Raw genomic sequence first — 23,451 nt, 5'->3', positions numbered from 1 at the left:
GAATTATCTTCTTTTTGAGGGACTCGTTTATGTTTTTTCCAAGATCTTAAATGGGATTCATTATCGGAGATCTCCATCTCTGGAGATCCTCCACTATCCTCCATTTTACCAAAATTTCTGTCTTATTTCTAATATATTATTGATTTTAACAATAATCTCGAAAAAAAAATAACAAAACAAAAATAAATTATGATAATAATATTAAACAATGAACAAATGAGTTGAATAATAATATTAATATTAAATATTTGTACCTTAAAATAAAAGTTGTTCCGATACTGCGCTCTACTGCCCTAACCAGGGAGAGACAGAGGCTACGCGCTATGGATCAACACAATAGCGCAAGAATAGCTCACACGGTCACGTGATGATAATTCCCGTTAACGACAGCCACACGATGGCGATCCCGTTATGCCGATGTTCAACAGCCGCCAAGGGCTGCAAGCTGCAAGAGCGCTGCTTCCTTTGTTCCACTTCACAAAAGGTCAATTCGAAAGCGGACAGCAATGACCTTCACTCGTACACTATACCAATCGCACAATAGTAAAAGTGGCAACGTACAATAACGACACTGAACTTTACTCGTCAAGAGTTGGATAGCGAATGAATGTATTCTAGAGCTTGCCCCTCGGAATACATTCAAGGCGTGTTATTTGGCTTAAGAAATCTCAACTATGTATTAATGAATGACGCTAGTTAATGCATATGTTGAGACGGCAAAAGTTCCACAGGGAACGTTAACGCCATTCAAGAAGAAGAACCTAACCATGTACCGACAGGTTCGAAGAACAGACTGAAAAAATATTTTAGGCATCCAATAATTGAATATTTGCTTGTCGGGTGTTGTGTAGAATATATTTGATCAGTACACGTTGACCAAATTTTATCTGTCAAAAAGAGTCAAATATTTGGCTTCGGTCAAACAGTGTATGAGCACCCTAAGTAAAAAAATGAAAATTTGTTTGCTTCTGACACTATTCCACAAATATCCATTGCACACTGCCACATTATACTCATATAAGCAGAGCAATTCCAAATTAAATCGACAAATGACAAAACATGAGTAGTTTTGATTCGAATGAAAGTTTGTATTCCGTTTGGGTTGGAGGAAATATGAGTTTTCCAGCATTTGGGAATTTTTTGACTCATGTGTAACTTTTGAAAACAACGTATCGATTTTAGTAAGAAAAATCTTTGAAAATGTATATCTCAGAAACTATGAGTCCTACTATGAGATAGTGTCTGAGAAAGAGTTGTAAAGTATTGATGTCCAAAGGTGACAAAACATACACTGAGAAAAAAATTGGTACTTTTTTTATTTACAAAAAAACCTTTAATTTGCAATATCTAAAATACACATTTTTTTATGTTTTTTAATTTTTTTTCATATAAAATAGAAGTCATGTATAAAATTTAAAAAATGGGTACAATATGGAAAAACTATTGTTGACAAGCTTTGTGGAACATCGATTTTTCAAGAATTTTCGAAACTTGGAAGTTATGTATGTTAATAATCATTTTTAGCAACAAATTATGAATCCTGATGTGATTTAAAATAAAAAAGCTCTTAGTCAATCTCCTTCTCAATGCAGCCATTCTCGAGATAATTCAAAAAACATTTCTAATTGATTGTCTTTTTCATTTACATTTTTTTTTTCAAACTTATATATGTATTTTTTTTAATTTTTTTTATTTTTACATATAAAATAGAAGTCATGTACAAAACTTAAAAAAATGAGTCCAAGATGGTAAATCTATTTTTGAAAAACTTTGTGGAACATCGAATTTTTATGAGTTTTCGAATCTTTGTATATTAATTATCATTTTTAGGCAAAATTTTGAATTCTGATGGGATTTAAAATAAAAAAGCTCTTCATTAATCTCCTTCTAAACGCAGCCATTCTCGAGATATTCGAAAAAAATTCTAATTTATTATATTTTTTATAGTAAATAGACTCTTTTAATATGTTTGTCGTTTTATACCGCCACGTTGATATTTTATGAATTCGCTCAAAATTTTCAACATCCTTAAGGTTAAAATATATAGGAGTTACGTTGACAAAACATTTGAAGACATGTGGATTAATACAAAACGTAGCGGTGTTTTTCAACGTAACTCCTAAACATATCGTTTTACCATTATGATATATTTGAAAAAGTTGTTGAAAATTGTAAGCAAATTCATAAAATTTCATGAACATGGCGGTATTACACGACAAACATATTAAAAGAGCCTATTTACTACAAGAAAGACAATAAATTAGAAATATCTTTTTGAATATCTCGAGAATGGCTGCATTTAGAAGGAGATTGATAATGAGCTTTTTTGTTTTCAATCACATCAGAACTCATAATTTGTGGCTAAAATTATCGTCAACTTACAAAAATTCGAAGTGTCGAAAATTCATAAAAATTCGATGATCCACAAAGTTTGTCAAAACTTATTTTACCATCTTGGACTCATTTTTTAAATCTTCTACATGACGTCTTTTTCATATCAAAAAAATAAAAAATACATATATAAATTTGAAAAAATTGAAATTGAAAAAGACAATAAATTAGAAATGTTTTTTTCAAATATCTCGAGAATGGCTGCATTTAGAAGGAGATTGATAAAGAACTTTTTTCATTTTAAATCACATCAGGATTCATAATTTCTGGCTAAAAATAATTGTTAACATACAAAAAATCGAAGTTTCGAAAATTTATAAAAAATCGATGTTTCACAAAGTTCGTCAACAACAGTTTTACTATCTTGTACCCATGTTTAAAATTGTCTACATGACTTCTATTTTATATTTTAGATATTGCAAATTAATTTTTTTGTAAATAAAAAAGTACCATTTTATTTACAGTGTATGTTTTTTTTTACGTTTGGACATCACTACTGTATAAGTCTTTCTAAAACACTATTCAGTAGGACTTATAGTTTTTGAGATATAAATTATCAAAGATTTCTCTTACTAAAATCGGAACGCCCTTTTCAAAAGTTACACTTGAGTCAAAAAACTCCCAAATGCTGTGGAAAACTCATATTTCCTCCAACCCAAACGGAATACAAACTTTCGTTCGAATCAAAAATACTAATTTTTAAAATTTGCATTTTTAGCTCGATTTCATTTGGGATTGCACAGCAGGAACACTAAAAAATATTTAATTTCAATAGATAAAAAACTTACTGCAAGTAGCGTTTTAATATGGATTTGGAAGGCAATGAATATAAACACAAATATAGACATCGCGATGTGAAAAATAGCTATGGAAGCGCATGCTATCATGCTCACAAGCTATAAAATCTGAATCTCCTCTAATTCATACACCTAAACAAGCGTTGGCAGAAAACATGTCATCTTTGGCAGAAATGATGCCATTTAGTGTGCTGAAGAGCCAAATGCGCAAATAATGAGCTGTTTTAAAAGCTTAAAAATGGTTTTTATGTATGCGTGCAGACATCTTTTTCTGTTTTCTTTTCTCACTTCATTTGGGATTGTGCCAAAAAAAAGTCCATACGACGTCAATTGGGTTCGAACCAAGGCCTCTGAAATCTTCACATGCCAAATTTGGCTCCATTTGCTTGATTAGTTTTCGAGTTATGCAGATATTTGTTTTTTCATTCGTATGACAGCCCACCCTAAGAGAGAGGGAGGAGTGTCTAACCAGCGTGAAAACATTTATTGCGCCCTAAAACCTCCATATATCTAATTTGGTTTCATTGCTTGATTATTTCTCGAGTAATGCAGAAATTTATATTTCATTTATAAGGCGGAACCACAACCACCTGGAACTGGTACAAATTCGATACCCCATTTTGTTTTTTGGACTTAGCTCTTGGCCAATGCTTGGAATTTATTCATCTTACGTCAGCTTATGAATGGATCTATTGAGGACATTTCCCCGCAAACCGATTTCAAAAATCTTGGTTTGGCTCGGAGCTTTGAGCATAGAAGTGAAACAAGTCAAATTCGAGGACCCGGGATACCTGGGTATAAATTTGGCACTCCATTTTTTTATTTTTACAAGTTAAAAGAATCGTCCTGAAATCACTGAAAATGTATTTTTTTACTTTTTCATACAAAATAGAAGTGAAGTACACTATCTTACGTAAATTAATTCAACTTTGACGAAAAAGCATGCAATTTTACAAAACAAAGAGGAACAAAAAAACGATTTTTTCAAGAAAAAGTGAACAAATTTCATTTCGATTAATTTCTAACTAAAAAGTAAAACGAATCAAAAGCCTTTACAAAAGTCGCAAGCGTAGTAATCAGTCTCGCAATCGGTGCAGGCGGAATGAGCCCACGAAACCATCAACACTATGTTTACATTGGGGTGCCAAATAACCTGCATACCGAATTTTCATTTTGGAATGAAATCTATGAAATTTGTGATTAAAATCCCGATACACTTACTCGAATTCGTTGAAGAACATTGGCGTCTCGTGGATTCGATCAACGATAACACCGTCATGTGAAATACACCAAAAATTAATGATGACAATTTTTATTATGGATACCGATAGACTTCAAACTTTCTAGGCCTTGTAATTTAATTTTAATTGTGATAAATTCATCGCCCAAAGTTTAACATTAGTTGAATTACATTTATCTGTATAATCCTTTGCTCGCATGATGCTATGGATTTTTCTACAACATAAACAAAAAAGCGATGAAGAATACTTAAGGACACCACAAAAAAAAACAAAGAATTTATACCCCCAAGAACGATGGCTCTTTGGGGGACTGTTTTATCCGGTCCGTTCATGCTGGAGATTTGCTGAGTTTATATTCTCAAAAAGTTTCGCAAACAAAAAATTTAAATGTGAACAGGTGACCTTTTCGGTGTGAGTATACACCAATGTTGGCTCCGTTGCGCTCAATGGCACTCAATGCGCTGTCTAAAACCGCGAGTAGATCAAATATTACTGTGGAGACAGGTTTTTCAACGATTGGTTGACGAAACGGAGCTTTGAAATTCGCTAGAATATCTTTAAAACTATGAGATGAGAACAGTATGAATTTTGAAAATGTATTCATTTTTTCATTATTTTATAAAGATAATTGGGCGTTTGATAGAGATACTGATGAACGTTTAACAAAATTATTATATAATGAATATATATATATATATATATATATATATATATATATATATATATATATATATATATATATATATATATATATATATATATATATTCATATATTCATTCTGATTGCAACTGTCGCATCATAAGCCTGATTTGGAAAGATACATCTATCACTAACTTGTTATCAATCAATGGTCAAATCAGGTTTTTATCCCCATACGATCAATTTCAACAAAATAACAGCCTTTCTTTCTAAAGTCACAGAAACTCTAATTCTTTTGTTCCAAGTTGTAAATTGTATCATTCTTCTATTTGTTTATGCAATTTTTTGATCAAATTACATTGAGTCTAAGAGAAACAACCCAAATTGATTTTTTATCACTGGAAAATTTTGTACCAGAAAAATGCTACTCGGGGGAAGTTTTACTGCCTTATTTCTCTAAAGAAAAGTGCAGCGGATGACAGTCTTTATTTGCTTTATAGAAGCTTACAAAGAATACGGACTATCAGTAATCATTCGGTTTAAACGATTCAGAAGCAACGATTTTGATTTGATGATAAAGAACACGGAAAGCTCCTCCAATTTTTTGTTAAGTGTATGAAATCATCATAAGAAAAATTGAATAATGCTTGGTATTAAAATTGTTGTTTGAGCATTCATTTTCATTAACTTTTGGAGTAAGCGAACTTTACAAGGAATGCTAATCACCACGACCCGACTTGACAGACTGCTAGTGTTGTTGTGAATAGCTATGTTTACGTGAAAAAACTGCTTTGAAAAACTTGCCAGGCCTGATTCTTCCCATTTTAGTACACGAAATTTGAAAATCAGGTTCGTCACTTGTATCATTGACGCCACCTTCATCGTTTTACTTCAAATGCACCGATTATACCATGGACTACATACTATAAACTTATGCCAAACAATCAAGACAGCGGTAGTTAGGAACGGAGCATATAATATAATGTGGTTTAAAATGCACTGATTGTGCTGACAAAAAATAAGCAATCACCCGGAAAGCAATAGACCTAGCGATATAAAACTCAACTTATTGAAGAAGTGATTCGAAGCACCAAGTTGAAACGAAAACTCTTCCGAATAACATTAGGCAATATTCTGAAATAATCGGCCGATATAGAAATGATGACTCAGTAGAACGGAATTGATTGCAGAATCATTCGAGCCGTGATGTTTAATACTTACGGCAGCTGCATGCACTCGATGGCGTATCGTGAGCCGGTGCTTTATTGGAGCCTGCGCCGAACATCAGCTTTGCGTTATCCACGATACTCCTCTCGTCGGTATTTTTATTCGGAGTTGCCTTCATCTCGTACTTGCCTCGAGCGGCCAATTTGCTATCCACGGCGGACACCAAAAGAACCGACAGAAGCATACCAACGTACACTATCTGGGACCATCTAGCTGTGATGGAACACTTCATTTTGAGTTGAGTTTCCACTTGATGCGAAATTAGAACTTATTTTTGTTGCTGTTGTTGTTGGTATCCACTCGAAACACAGACACAGCAGTTATTCTTTCCAAACAATCGTTTGAACTAGACCGATCAATCGGTTCATGAAAACATCTAACTGCTCATTTTCTTCGCACTTTCTGTAATTTTACTATCAACAACTTCACCAGAGTAGAATCAAGCGACAATGATGACTTTTTTCCAAGATCTGAGGCTCTAGCAATTATATCACATCGATCGCCACATCATATCTATCACATCCTAGATTTATCACAGTTATGTACACCAAGGTATTCCACCAATTCACCCACTAGGTACGCCCAGCACAACACGTCTGCACGGCTCAACCATCAACACTCAAACTGCTCAATGCCACAGAACTCCCGATCGATGAAGGTTACCCATGCCAACATCCCACAGATCCGCTCTCCCAGATTCTCTTCATTCTCCCGTAGCTTGTTCAGTTTAACTTTCTTTACTGTCACTTTGGCTCTCTCTCTCACTTATTGTTGGAATTGGAGTTTCCCTGACCATCACTGTCATCATCATCATTACGATCACCACTGCCCACCATCATTTCTCGCAGAGGATTGAATTGTAAACAAAGATCCGCCAGTCATTCGATGACTTGGCCGGAAAGTATCTCCGTCTGTTGTTTTGCTACTCTTTATTATTATTTTCTGTTTTGTTAGTTCATTCACTTGTTCTCGAGTCCCATTTCTATAAGCTTTCCATTCCACGAGTCCATGAACTTGGATCCGCATGATCGTGGTGCATGTGATTTGTAAGAGAATCCATTCTCATTACTGTTGATATTACAGATTTGTTGAATGTCTAATTATCTGCGAGAGCGATTTCCCATTCGAGGCGGTTTTGTACATGAAAAGTAGCACTAATAAATGGACCAATCAAGTTTATTTATCGCTCTTTCACATTATCCCTATTGAATGGCTGGAGAAATCGGGAACTTGTTAAATCAATTATCGTTGCCGTTCATTCCACGAATTGACTAATGATTCAGTGATAATTTTGAAATATTGATGCTTTCCACAGTTTTTTTTGCCAATGATCGTCCCGAAATTGATGAACTTAAATCAATCTGGAATCAATTAGTGGTGCTATTCTGTTTTGCTACGATCGGACTAATGGTTCCGTGCCAATTTTGAGCTAGCATTTGAGCATTTTTTTGTCGATAGCGAGACATGATCACACTCTGACGTATACTGATGGGGATTTTCGTTCCTTCGTATAATGGAGACGACCATCATTGATATGCTAAACCATGGGAAGGACTGGGAAGGCTTTTGTGATTGTTATAGGTAGGTACAGGGATGTCAGATGTGGAGAGAAATCTTCATTTTGAAAAAAAAACAAGCAAGCAAACATAGGTAAAAAGTCTCTAAAATAAATCAATTGAGACATGCCAAAATCTAAGAAAAAGGTACGAGTTTAATACACTCGACAAAATAAAAAATCACAGGAGGGTTGCGTCCGAGACACGACCGCATAGTTGACGTAGGATTCCGTTAGGCTATCTGTTGATTTTGGATATGTTTGAAGAATTACATCGTTAAACTCTTTGATAATGGTTTGGTGGCCCTGAAAAGGGCCGTTTTGTTTGGTTGTTGGGTATTGTTTGTTCGCTCCGTCAGTGTTTACCGAGTGATGATGACAGAAGGATGGTAAACAGTCCGTGGATGGTGCATATCAGATAAAAGATACCGGAGTGGAACGAGATATGATGAAAACCGCCCTCTGTGATCCTAGACGAGATGCCTCCTGTGATATTTATGGATGAAATGAATAAAAAGACTCACCAATGTAATATGAGGGGCTTAGAATGCAAGGGGTGTAAGGGACTTGATCGATTTCTCTTCATCGGCTTTCTCTTTTGATCATTACTTAACTGCAAACACATTCCTAGCTTATTTGACAATGTGGACGATAATGTCAGAACCTCAATTATCGGTTTCTATAGCAAAATCTAATTGGAAAGTTTTTTTGTGCCGATTTATTCGCGAAAGAAAAAGTTGATGAAGAGAAATCGATCAAGTCACTTACAACCCTTTCCTTCTGAGCCCCTCATACAAGATAATTACCAATACTGAGCAAAATTATTATTTTTTCTCATCAGTAAAAACATGTAACTTTAATATAGAGAAAATATATTTGAAATGGAAAAATTAATTTTATTTTATAATTTTTATTTACTGAATGTTTATTCAACCCAATGCGAATTTTAATTGGACTAACAATATCTAATACTATATGAAGATCATATGAGAAATATTTTTTTCTAATATTTCTTCGCTTTTCGAATTTTTTTCGCCGTATAATTTTTCCTTGGGTGAAATGAACACAACAAAACAGACAGCTCAAACCAAATGACCCATTCTCGAGCGGGAACAGACCATGGTTTTTATTTATGAAAATTGAAATAAATCGTTTCATATATCAAGTCATCTTTAACACAACTGCTACCACACACAATTTTACACTTACACTTGGGCTAAATTTTTCACAATACACGATCGGTCATTGATATGAAATTCACGAAGCAACCAACATTAAACTTCCAAATTTAAAATTTATTTGCTAGAATTTATCGTATCACTCACCTTACTTGCAATACAAAAATGCCCCGACTTGCGTATATTTGCAATGCCGATTCCCCCCAGGCAGCTTGGATTTGATGTCTCTGTCGTCAATTTTGACAGCATGTGTCGTCAATTTCGACCAATCAGAAGTGGGTATTTCCGTTGCGATAGGGATTGAGATTTCTTAATTGTTCGATAGTTCTGTTCTTCTATATAAAAAATTGTTATGGAGTGCCAAAATCGATTGACGCAAAAATTTCATCAATCCATCATGAAATGACTGTGCAATAAGCGTTTGAAATTGGACAATTTTCACGATGGATTCGATTTTCGTTTTCCAATCTGTACCCCAAAATGTTCCCGAAAGACGCAATCCTACGTCAAAATAAGAGGAACAAAGTGCGCTGTCGAAATTCTTAGCTGATTTTTGAAATGCTGTAACTTCGTAGAAAAGCAACGCATGAAGATAGGATGTTCATCACTTTGAAGCTTCAACTTTCAAGTTTCAGAATATTTTACGAACGAACATTTTTATTTGGTACCTTGTAAAAACATAACTCGAAAACAAAAGAAAACACCTCTCTGATTACTGGATATGTTAAAAAAAATCAACTACAAAAAAACCTTTCACCATGTAAACTATAAAAAGCAAATACAATCAATACAATTAATCAATAACGAAAATGAAGTCCATTTTTTCGCAAGTGTGATATTTCTCAAAGAAGACGAAAGATGATTGGCCTCAACTTCAACAGTTCAGTAGTATGAATTAAAAAAAGTCAGTTTAGGAAAAAACCATAAAAAGTTTATTTTTTGAACAACCCTATATTGAAAATGGGCATCCTACTGAAAAAAAACGGATCTAATATGTTGGGGTACGGACCACTTTTCACATAAATCTGAGAACCACGATATCGGTTTGGCATGGAATGGCTAAATAGATAAATGTTTGTGTCCCGAAACATAATTGACACAATATGTATGTTTAAATTGTTTGAGAAATGAACAAAAAAAACTCAGTTTTTCAATTGATTAGATGCTGGGAACACATAAATTAATAATTTCATCTTTTACTATAGCGAGCAGATAGAGTGTAATGGAGTTCTATAAATAGCGTTTAAACGGTTTGAAGAATAATAAATTGGATAAAACTGCATAAATCCTTATTCAATTAATTCCATCCTCGTGCACGTTTTTTTAAAACAGAGTATAGTTTCTGGGAATTACGAATAATATAGCTTGAACAGATGACCCAATCCAAAAGATTATGGACCAAAGATCCAAATTTCAAATCTAGTTTTGGGAGAAAATTGAAAACGTCATTTGAATAAGCACTAGTTATATCATACATTCTTTGAAACGAGTTTGATTTTAATGCACCAACATTTGGAAGGGCGAGATTCAAAAACTATATAATTATTGTTCGATGCCCGGAGAAGATACCTGCAACATCTGTACGTTAGCTTTCCTCGCACATCGAATACAATCCCTTGTTCATCGAAGTGATGAACATGTGAAATGACAAGTCTGACGGAGGCCATACTAAACGTCATGGAGACCATAACGCTTCCGTTGAACTCAATATATAAAGGCTTTCGAGACGACTCATCCTCCTCCTTTACCTCTCTGACGGCTGAAGACGTCAGCCTTTGAATTATTTTGATGATTTTTAATAAAGTGAATTAGAAAGTAATAAAGTAAAAGTACTTACCGGATAGTTTTCGCGTAGTGCCAATATCTCCAACAATTGCCGACTTGGTGTCCGCCGAAAGCTGAAAAAAGGGTTACTTACCTGATGACCGCTCCGCTGCTCCCGCTTCGTTGTGCCCGCTCCGCTGCTCGCGCTCTGCTATCGCTAATTATATTTAGAACATTCCAAGTTTTCACTATTTTCAAGTTTCTTGAGATATCTCTGCATTTGCTTAACTAACATTCAATGACTGTATGGATAATTACATACTTGTTTGAAGTGCCGTGGATAGACCTAGGTTTCATTTTGTAATTCAAGAGAAACAAGCATTTGAGGAACAGGTATGAAGATGCGTTGTAACGTCACAAAATAGGTTTTTTTTTTAGTTTATCAGATGAACCTAAGTTGAAACATTTTTATACTTGGGTTTCTCTTACCCAACAATTAGGGTCAATAGGCCACAAAAATTTAGTTAAGATTGGTCCACAAACAGATGAGTATCACCTGTCTTAAGAAGTTGATGTCACGTCCAAAAAGTAAACGTTCCATTCCAGCGTGACGTGAGAACATTTTGACTAACTACAAACACTTATTTTACATTTTTAAATATAAATCACACAAAATTAAAAGTCTCCAACCGATGTTTATTGTAGGACATTTTCACAATTTTACTATAATCATTGTGAAAATTTCCTACAATAAGCATCGGCTTCAGACTATTTTATAGTTCTATTGGTTTGTTTTCAGTCAAATACTTTTGTGAAAAGATTATACCTGACTTTTCGCTGTTTCGGACTGTTGGACATTAATGATTAGTTTAATTAAATTCAGTTCCGTTTCAAAACATACAAGAGTGATATGTGTTACTTATTGACATGGTTTTTTTTTCATCATGGTTCAAAAACTGCATTGAAAGCAAACTACAGGGTCTTTCATATTAAACGCTCACCAAAAAAAAGTCGAATAGCTCCTTATAACTTTTTTTCGCTCCGTCGATGGTAACACTGCATTTCCCACTTCGAAACGATAATATTTGGCTACTCGTGCAGTCTGATCGGATAGTTTTTAGTGTCAAGATGTACAATTTACAAGAACGTGTATTTTTAGTGAAATCGTATTACTCGAGCAAGCGAAGCCTTAATGAAACTTTGTTCTCATATGGTAAGAATTTCATCATTTCTCGTCGTAAATGGCCAAAAAAAAAGTGTGAAAAGTGTGTATGATGAAGTTCGAGGAAATCGGTAGGGTTCTCAATAACAAGGCTGACAAATGTGGCGCCAAACGAACCGCGCGCACGCCGCAGAAAATCGAGCAGTTGCAGCAAAGCGTCCGCGCCAATCCCCGCACCAGTCTCACTCGTTTAGCTCAGGAGATCGGGGTGTCCTCTTCCCTGTCATGATGGTCATTCTCAATTTCAAACGTTTCATCTTCCAACAGGATGGAGCGAAGCCTCATACCGGTGATGAAACGTTGTTGTCTCTGCGTAGAGTTTTCCAATCGCTTCCCTGCTCTGTTTAACTGTGAATGGAATTGACCGCCATATAGTCCGGATTTAAGTCCACTCGTTTACTTCCTCTGGGGGTACGTAAAGGACCGTTGCCAATAAGCCACAAAATTTGGAGGAACATAAAGAAGAAATAACTCGGATTTTCAACTGCATCGAAGTCATAATATTAGAGTTGTGCATGAAGAATTTAGTTCACCGTTTAAAACGCGTCATCGAAAAAAGGGGTTGTCACATCAAAAATGTCCTAAAATAAGCTTTATTTTCGTTTTTTGAAAATAAAAATCGGTTCAGTTTTGTAGAAGTTATTATAATTTGTTGCGTGAGCGTTTAATCTAAAAGACTCTGTATTAAAATCACAAAAATCTTAGATATGCTTGAAAGTCCATCAAAGTCAAGATTGATCAGCGGTTGATGCATGCTCGCCCTGGCCAACCTCAGTTTCTATTTTGCTACCGTGTTGAACGGACGTGCAAAATTTCTCGTCTTATAATGCATTCTCATATATTATAGCGCGAAAAAACCAGAAGCAAAACAAAAGAGAAATATTTAATAGGGCCTACCGCGTCGGTTTTCATACCGTTATGTGACAATTAGTTGTGTATGACTGAATCACACTTACTTACACATTGTATGCGCCATTAAATAGATAACGGTGGTGGGGGAACAAATATGTAATAGCCTTGGGCCGCATTACGAGAAGAATTTTCACGATGTATACTGAGTGCGCTATGTGCATTGGTAATAAGGCCACAAATGTTCTGTAATGTTCTAGCGAGAACGAGAATGAATCATGAATCACCCATCTTCATCTGCTTCTACAAAACCACACAAACACGTCTTTTTCAAGGCCACCAAAACTATCATACAAAACATTCTAAAATCATATCCGAAGTAATCAACTGCGAATTGGTTTCTAAGATTGTTTGATGGAAGAGAGCTTCTGTGAATTGAGGAGCGTGTTCGGATTAATTGGTATTATGGTGATGATCAATTATAAAATTTCTCAGCCTCCCAGATTTTCCTAGTTCATTCGCTTCTAGTTTAAAAAAAAAAGGCTAATTTATAAAACATGATAAATCAAGAATTACTAATTGCTTATTTTTTTCCGATTGATCAATTTATTTTCGTGAATTGTTTCCGGGTGAAAATTACGTCAGAGGGCAGCGTATTTCGAGCCTGATATGAATAAAAAAAAATTCAGCGATGAGAGTATTCATTTCCCTTGTCAGTGCTAACAAAAGTTTGTATAAAGAGTTTCAATCTTGTGAATGTTTGTTTCTCATCAGTTATAATTTCGTCGTCCTAAGTTAACAATGCGGTCCTATCTTTGACGCCACCCTTCTTTCTTTATCTTTTTGTTTTGCGACCCGCGACACTATAACTAACCCAAGTTTGTGGCACCTCTGATAAAAAGTTTAAGTACCGCTGCCTTAGAGGGACCCATTGTGGAGTTGTACAAAGAACGTGCACATATAAATGCACACGCAAACGTCAACGGTCAACGGTCAACGGTGAAAATCAACGTCAACGTGAAAGTCATCTTCAACACGCAAAAATGAACGACTTTGCACAGGTTCGCGCACATGCACACACAGATGAATACATAGAGTTAATCAAAAGTTTCTGATAGCAAAATCAAATGCGTTCCTCCGGTAGTGAGCACCGCTCGATGGGCCAGGCTTGTGCAAGCCATTGTTGGCAAGCGCCAGAGTGAACTTGTTAAATAATCACGATGTAAAAATTTGGGGTCGGTTTAGGACCATCCCGACTTTTTCCAAACAACGGCATGCCGTGTACTACAGGTAACAGGTAGATTTCATTTATATAGGTTATTTGAATTAACAAACCACAAGCAATTAAAATTGTTTTGTTTTGTAATTTTTCGCAATCTAAAAGAACATTGAACTCATTTTCCATACAGATCGAAAATATTTCTTCTATATTTTTAAAGCAATGAAAATGCAAAAAGTCAGAAAAAAGTCACCATATTATCAAATTGTTAGCGTTTGACACTACTGAAAATTCGGTAGGAAACACTGTTCCTGAAATACAAAGGGGGGTTGATTCAGGACCACCGTTCGCGATAGGATCACTTTCCCCTATAGAATGGACTTTTGGAAAGGGACAGGAGGTCTCAGAGGAAACTGAGAAGTATTTAAAGTAATAAAAAACATAAAATCTAGTATATAGATTGCTACAATACGGAAAAATTCTTATTTAATACATCTTACTGATTGTGTGACGTGGCAACACTTTGTGGGGACTGTTTTTCCGCACAGAGCGCGTGGTCACATCATAAATTACATGTCGATTTTTGCAAAGTTCTTGCGAGTATTTTTGAAAAAACTAAAAAAATCATAGCACAAAGTTTATTTATATGTTTTGAAATGGAACTGAAAAAACAACATTAATTTTCAAAGGTGGTTCAAAAGTTACATCACAAAAGTATTGTGCTGGCAACAAGCGAATTCAACTGTAAAATATTCTCCAACTGAAGATTCTTGAAGGAGATTTTCTCAATTTTACTTTGACAACGTGTAATATATAGAAATCGTGTGAAACGAGACAAAAAAACTGTATTTTGTGACTCAAAACGTTGTTGGATGGGTCATGTTTTTGCTACCATCCAAATTTGTAGTTGTCAAAATAACAAAGGTCACCTGTTGCTGGTTGAATGATGGCGTCAAATGCAAAATATTTTCAATTTTTGCAGTGTCATCAGTACTTGATGCTCTCGCGTTCCCGTTGAGACCCAACCGTGATCGGTTTATTTTCGAGTCTGGCGTTCATATCCATCAAGAGTTTTGGAAGATAAATGATTTCAGCGGTAGAAAATATACCCTCCTAACTCGTATGTAGACGAATGGAAGAACTGAGAATAGCGCAAACGAAAACCCAGAGCCCCCAATGGGGCAGATCCCGTTAAGTCAGGAAACCGTAGCACGTCAAGCTGACAATGCGCGATTGAATTAATGCACTTTGCTGCGCTGCTCCATATGTGCATCTCTTCAAAGATAAGAATCCGCCAGCGGTGTAACGGATTCTAGACGATCTGATCCGATGGTGTGACGATGTAACAAAAACTCTTCCTCAGTCGAACTGAAGTGCGCAGCAACCACAAAAAGTGCAAAACGTGAAGGAAATGTCTCATTTAATCGGTGCAACTGGTGTAACATCATGTTCGTGCTTATGTTTAATCACATCGAATTGAATAACCGCGCATTGCCAGTATTAACGCCGAAGAAGAGAGAAGAATGATAACACCAGGTGTAACGGACATCGCTCGAAGGAGTTTTCAAGATAGCACGCGTTGCGGGGGGCTGATCCATTTCAAGTGCTGAAGTGCCGCTGTTGGAGCAGTAGAAGGGAAATATATCGGAGGGCGCTCCGTTTGAAGTCAGCGCAATTAAGACATTTGAAAGAGCACAGCGAAGTATAAATCTTTTTCTCGATCTTCCAACATTTACTGATTGAACCACGAGCGTGTAGGTCGGGAAAACGTTACCAAATAATAATCATATGTGGAGCGCATCGAAAAACTGGGAGAAGCGAAACGAGAATATAATTGTATCTTAGGTACCGATTTCCACAACTAAAGGGATGGTAATGATCGAAAAATGAGATTATTAGACAGGGTAATAGATCCCCTATGCGGATAAGTGGTTTTAATAGGACGAGTTACTTACAACAAATTAAAATTGATCCGTGATAGCATTTTCTAGAATATACTTTTTTTTAAATGTACGAATTTAGTTTTTGGCGATACCCGTCATTCAAGAATCATATTTCGCGAAAATGATCAAATCGACCTGTTTTAGAATCGGAAATTGAATTTAGGAATCCAAAATGCTCTGGCATACAGGATTTTTTGCTTGAATGTTTTTTTAAATATTTGTTGGTGAATGACAGCTTAAAATAATTAATCTTTGTTTGAATATCGTACGTATGATATTGCTTTCACCGTAGAAACACAAACGTTTTCGTAATACCCAACAGGTTTTTATAATACAGTGGACGGCACAAAGGGATGTCGAGTACCAATATATATCAATATTCGAACAAAACTATTTTTGATTTCAAATAATGGTATGCAAACATGAAACTCCAAAGCTCATTTTGTCATAAACACATCGACTTATATAAACATAAACACATCGATCCTTAGTCTACGTGACATGGAAAGGAATCATCAAGAATATTTTGTTGTGTATTTTACATTGGTACGCCCTTTGTTTCTGTCACTTCATTGTTTACCTCTAGCACAAGCATCAATTATGGAGTTCGAATGCCAACCTCTGGTAACTAAGTGAATATTTTTTGAAGTCGTGGATGCCGTAGCTAAATGGGTGGACACAATATTTCAATGCAGCTCCGAAATTTCATTGTGCGTGTGTTCAAACGTTATGAATCTGAACGGAAAATAGCTGAGAAGTATAGAGTACGTCGTGGAGCAGTTCAGAATATTGTTCTGAAGCATTCTGAAAATCAAATAATGAAATTTTCCAAACGATTATAATTCGATCATTTCTACGCATTTCTATGCATTCAAACAAACTTATGAATAATTGCAAAATTTCGAACATTATCCAAACGTCCTATGTTTTGATTGGTCCAATAGACGCTCCTCCAGTTTTGTCGTCCATATTAAGCAAGTAACATAGCGGCGAGCACAATTATACGTGCAGCAAGTATAAAAACCGTTTTCCGCTACATGATTTCAGTGTTTTACCATCGTCGTCGACGGCGGCGATGGCGTTCGACTGGTCTTTCTCATGACCGGGTGCATGCTTATGTTGGGAAATAATTTTACAGATTGGCTTTTTATCGCTCTAATGTTTTGACAAACGTCGCGCCTCTCGGCATTGAACTGTCTGTCCTTGTCAAGGCTACCAAATATTTGTTCATTTCTCGATATCGCGCTAGAGAATATCGCAACAGTTATTTCGTTGTCAAATAAAACAACAAAGAATACGATAATCGATAACAGCGCGTTGTTAAATTCGCGTTTACATAGCGCTAGAAATTAGTATTTTTATTTTTAGGTAGTATTTACCAAAAAATTCGTCACAAATGCCATTTTTTCCTAAGAGTGTAGCAAGTCCTACATGATAATTGGTCATTGGACGCATAACGATTGCACTTCAAACTGGACATCATTTGAATAAAATTTCTAATAATGGTAACACTTTAAACCAGGCTCACTTCGAAACTATGGGAATAATATGTTATAACCATCATTTAGAATCATTTTCGTTCCATTCATTCTGCCATCTGCCGCTTTGTTACAGAAAACTTGGCAGACAGAAGAAAATATCTTGCACTTGAACGCCTGAATTGTGCTGCTGATGACAAAACTGCAATATTATTTGTATTTAATTGAAATGTATTAAATTTTCGTGAGACACCATTGACAGTTACGCTGTTCTCATTTTAATCTGCAAAGAAGTCGGACCAATGATTTCTCCGGACCATAAACTGCACCAAATAGTACAATTTTCGAAATGCATCGGCAGCTCTTGTGTTGCTTGTGGCTGCTCGTCGCAGTAAATACACATACATACAGTAAATACAAATTTTCCTTATCTACATATCTATTTAACCAAAAATGTACTTCATCGCCAAACATAATTTTTCGATACAACAAAAATAAACAAAAAAAAATCGATGGTTTGTATCCGAGACATGACCGCTTGGGACGTAGAACTACGCAATCTTTCTTTCTTGAAATTTTTTGGTATATCATTTCGGATATTATTTGCGAATAAGTCGAAATTTCACAATTAATTCTTTAGTAAAAAGTTCCGGGACCCTGAAAAGGTTTAATGGCTTGCGTGGTTTTGTAGAATCATTTCGAAAAGCAACGATTCTTTCTTCCCATTGCGAAAGCAATACACTAATTAGTCATATGTCGCAATTTGTTCCTTTATATCAATGCACGCGTTGCACTGAATAGTTAACATCTTCCGTACATCGCCATTCAACAAGCATCAAACACGCGTCTAACGGATGCACCCAGTTGCAGTGATAAAAATGAAACATCGCGAGAATGACCTTTTATGAAAAATCGTTTCTCGACTCTTGGTCAAAACCATCAACAAAGCTAGGAGCTTGTTGCATCAGAACAGAGCCGATGCGCACGAGAGCAAATACGAATGAAAACTAAAAGTAACGAAGGTGTGCTATTCATATGTACAGGAAATGAACAAGTTCTGAGTTTCGCGCAACGAAAACAAGCAACACACATAAGGCCAAACAACGACGGCTAGAAGCGACTTATAATCATTTGCACTCTTCTCTGTTTTCGCCTGCTTTGCCATGGCTCGGATGGTTGTATTAGTTGCAATGCCAGATGAACTTCAAGTGAAATATTCGCTAGCGTCCTCAGCTCCAAGGGAAACATAAAACACATTTGTTGTTTCGGACACATTTGTTGTTTCGGACATAGAAAGATTCTGAGAATTTCTCTCAGAGGAGATGCAATACTTATACGCTAGCGACAGCTTACTTACTTTGCAAGGGTGGAGTTTACTTCGCAAATATTCTCTTTTCGCTATCCCCCTTCGTGGTTTCTATTCCAGCGGCTATATAAGTTGCCCGTTATTGATAGTTCTGTTCGGGAAAGCACACAAATGAACAGAACAAATATATGGAGAAATGAGAATGCTTCCAATTTTCATCAATTTGAACCATATAAAGACTATAGGATTGTAATGTATAGCATATCAAGCAAATCTTAGAAAATTTCCAATTTGATTAGTATGTAAGTCGTTAAAATCCATTCGCAGAAAAAAATAGTATTGACGTAACTTTATTTCAAGTAACATGTTTTTTGATTTGGCACCCTTAATGTAAGACATAGCCTAAGTCAAAAAAATTAAAGAGCATTGATAATATACATAATATTCAATTATTGGACATACACAGGAAACAAATATTCATAGAAGATCATAGAAGTTGCTCTAAATCACGTCGAAAATGTCCACGGAGCCTCTGACATCTCTGTTGACAAGTGATATAAATCAATCAATCGATTATACTTCCATCCATGTACGGTAGAGTGCCAATGAATGTATGGGAAAAAATCGACCCTAAAATTTCAAAAAGTTACCCTATACAAAATGATCACCACCTCGAAAAAGCACCCTATGCAAAATTTCAGCTCAATCGGACTTAAGGGAGAGTGTTTGAGTTTTTTGAAAATCGAAAAATCATCAAGGGGGAAGTAGAAGAAATCGGGGTTTAAAAAAAAATGATGCCAAATGTCTTAACATGGCATAAAACGTCATGATCTAGTATCATCTCGAAAAAAAATAGTTTGTCAAAAATCGGCACTCTGGGACTCTGGGACTGTAAATCTCGACAAGTAATGCAATTTCAAAACATTTGGCATCAAATTATTTTTGTGAAAACCTCGATTTTCGGCGATTTTTCGTTTTTCAAAAAAACTAAAATTTTAATGTTTGTGACACCAGTTATTTCCGAATTAGCTAATATTTTGCATAGGGTATATTATCGTGCAAATCAACATTTCGTAGCAAGTTCCGAATGAAAAATTGAGATAATTATTGGCACCCAAAACCATACGTTTCGTTTCGTATTCCGAAAAAAAGTCCCAGAGTGCCGATTTTTGACAAAAATGACAGATGACACTAGATCTCGACGTTTCATGCAATTTTAAGACATTTGGCATCAAAAAATGTTTTCGAAAACCCCGATTTCCATTTTTTGATTTCTCGATTTTCAAAAACTCAAACTTTGACCGCTTTGCGCCACCTTCCCTTAAGTCCGATTGAGCAAATATCAGCTCATAGTGTTTTGTTTTCGACGCGGTGAACATTTTTTATGGGTAACTTTTTGAAATTCGAGATGACCATTTTCATTGGCACCCTAATGTACAGTGACTGACTTTTGAAAGTAGAAAGCAAGCGTTCGAAATATTCTATTCAGATGATGATGTATACATCATTTTAAAGCTTAAACATTCATCTTTTGGAATATTTTACGAACATGTCGTTTTCTTGGTGTGTGTGGATGTAGTGGACCAAAATATCGAGATGAAATAAAAAATCGACTTCTTTCTGTTTTTCAAAAATTTTGTAAAGCTTTAAAATGATGTATATACCATTATCCAAAATAAAATGCTTCGAAACCTTGTTTCGGATTTCAAAAGAAGTTATATCTGTATGGTGGCGTACGAATTCTAGTTTGAGTCACTGTATCTGTTCCCACAAGTCGCATTTCTTTCAATTTATTCGATGCACTCTCACAGTTCCATTTATTTACAACGTCGAATCATTTAATTATCCTAGTACTCGCTAACAGTCGCCTGTAGTTTTTGAACGTCAGATCTCCTACTTATTACACAAACATGTGTCGTCCATATTCGCTCGTATCCATGGCAGATAGCGGGCGACTCGCGTGTAAACTCCCGGATAGCCGGCTCGACCGCAACCAACGCCCCAGGAAACGATGCCCACGATTTCATGTTTGTCACCATGCCGCACCAGCAGTGGTCCCCCGGAATCACCCTGGCAAGAGTCCTGCTTTCCTTTGCCCGCACACAGCTAAAACGAATTGGGATATTCTTGTCAAAATTTCAAACGCGTTAAAAACACGTGTTCTTACCATGTTCGAAGTTATCCGTGATGCTCGGTATTTCATACTCCTACACTGGTCCAGCGTTAGAATGGGTACGTCCACATGCTGTACGATTCCTGGCAGGGTTCCGCCCTCGGCTGTCCGTCCCCAGCCAACCACAGTGCCAGTTTGACCCGCCGGTTCGCTACGTTCCTTAGGCAGACAAACCGGTTTGATAGTTTTCGTGAAATCCACCGGCTTTCTCAGCTTCAGCAGCGCTATATCGTGATTGTATGAATTCTGATCGAAGCTCCTGTGCCTTATGATGGCCGTAACTGCACGCTGGATCGCCTGAGTTTCCGTGGTGAGGAATTGATCGTGGTCCCCGAGAATCACTCGGATTTTGTTCCGCTTCAACCTGTTCGAATGGTAGATGCTTTAGTACTTAACTTTGGGTGAAAATGATTAGCCTTACCTCCGCACACAGTGAGCCGCTGTAAGTACGTAATCCTGAGTTAGCAGGGAAGCCCCACAGTGGAACTGGCCATCGTATACCAGTCGAGCAAGCCAAGGGTACTGGTTTACCCCTGTTGGTCTTCCACCAACGATACGCGTCTCTTGGTTCGCTGTGCCACATTCTGTTCGAAAAGATGAGAAATTGTTGGTGAAATATAAATATAACGCTCGATAGATATGCAATTGATGCGTTCATAGCTGATGTTTTCGCTACCTTTCGAACAGTGTGTTCATAATTTCCTTTAACACGGAAAAATATTGAAAAATTATGACTTCTGGTTTAGCAAAAAAAAAAAAATGGCGGAAAAAAATGTGGTATAGTATGCGATCCTACATGGAAAATTACATTTAATATCCCACCCGAGGACTAACAGTTCTCGAGATATAACCAATTCTATATGATGAAAGTAATTTTTTCGAAATCTCTATACGTGGTCAAAACCTCAGTTGTAGTGTCTAGCAGCAGTAGGTATGTATTTTGTATTATTTCACGAACATGATTTTCATTAAAAAAAACTTGTTATATCTTGGTAACGGTTACTCCTAGGATAAACGTTATATTTGGTTGGGGAAAAAGAAATCTACTATTTTTATGTGAAACTCAAAACTTAATTTAAGAGTTTCGGAATGTCCGATTTGGGTCATATATATGACTGGAGATGAGAAATAGGCCACACACGATAATATTGTGCGAAAACGATCGTGTTCAAAGCGTAGTGAAGCATTTCAAACGCATATAGCATAGGGTTTATAGTTTTTGATGTGGAATTACAAGCGAATTCAATTTTTATATTACTTTTTCTCAAATGATTACGGTTTCGTAAAGATATAAAAGATCCGTAAAGATTCGTTTTGCGAAATAAATCGGCCATTACACGATCAGTAACATTGACATTATCAGTAATGACAATACTAGCAAGAATCACTCCATCCCGCATTATTATTATTTTTCAACCCTGACATGATCATTTTTATCACTTGGAGGAATGCAGTAATTCTAGCCTTCAGTGTCGTAGGAGAAATCAACACATTTTTGAAATGAAAATTATCAATTAAAATAAAATTTATTGTATCAAATAGACATCTCCGTCGATAATTTGAAAGGTTTTCTGCAAACAATGAAAAAATCTTGAACGAAACTTGTTTCTAATAATGATTTCTAATTATAATTTCAACAATTTGATCTGTTCTTATAATATCTTTCAATAATGGATGAAGAAGGTTCAAAATAATATGTTATGAACAATTAACACTTTCGACGCCCGTCACCCAGATATGGGTGACACTTTCCTCGCTCGAATTGAGTAGGATTTTTAGAAAGTATTTGATAGAATAGGCACCTAAATGTTACTATAGGATTTGAAGAAAAATAATAAAATCATAACCATAATATAATACTGTTTATACTATACTTTTTATTAATTTATAGTACGGATGGTTTGTACTGCAGTTTTTTTGCATAACCCCTATAATATGATTTGGCATGTGTTATTGTCATCAATTCGTCTTCAATTGAAAACAAACATTGCTAGATCATATAAAAGTTATCTATAAACTAAGTTTGATCTTCATTTAATAATTAATTAAATAAAGTTGGGCTCTGCAAGAAACTCAAAAACGTCGCGTTGGGCGTCGAACGTGTTAATAAAACATTTTGAAATTTTTTATTGATCTATCAACAATTTAAAGCTGTATTTTGTCATAGTATTCTTAAAAGCGTATGCCATTTTTTTACCATTTCAATACCATTTAATACCTTCGTAGATGTCAACACCGTATCTTAACCGAATGCTTCACTCCCGTAATTGGGCAATAGATGTCGACACTGTATTTTCGCCATCGCGAATTAACATTTTGAGCTTCGTGCACCATCGTTGTGAAGCGAAAATGATAGCGGATTTTCAGGTGGAATGGACAAACCTTGTAAATCAAAAAATATAAATGAAAATCATTTTTTTCGCACCAAATATGTTGCTCCATGTAGTAGAGCAACAGGTTTCTCCGCA

At 35.8% G+C, this 23,451-nt stretch overlaps 1 protein-coding gene across 1 annotated transcript in view; it reads right to left on the bottom strand.

Annotated features, from left to right (window-relative positions):
* LOC129761085 (uncharacterized) overlaps window positions 1-23,451 on the bottom strand; it is a 149,992-nt gene that overhangs the window by 21,439 nt on the left and 105,102 nt on the right. The window contains exons 17-20 of the mRNA XM_055758788.1: window positions 21,405-21,567; window positions 20,978-21,347; window positions 20,706-20,916; window positions 6,291-6,563 (exon numbers count right to left, since the gene is read on the bottom strand). Coding sequence (XP_055614763.1) covers window positions 6,291-6,563; window positions 20,706-20,916; window positions 20,978-21,347; window positions 21,405-21,567 — 1,017 coding nt within the window. The remainder of the gene's footprint in view (window positions 1-6,290; window positions 6,564-20,705; window positions 20,917-20,977; window positions 21,348-21,404; window positions 21,568-23,451) is intronic.

This window comes from Toxorhynchites rutilus, chromosome 1 (assembly GCF_029784135.1).
Source record: "Toxorhynchites rutilus septentrionalis strain SRP chromosome 1, ASM2978413v1, whole genome shotgun sequence".
Taxonomy (NCBI): domain Eukaryota; kingdom Metazoa; phylum Arthropoda; class Insecta; order Diptera; family Culicidae; genus Toxorhynchites; species Toxorhynchites rutilus.
This window is presented reverse-complemented; position numbering and strand designations above follow the sequence as displayed.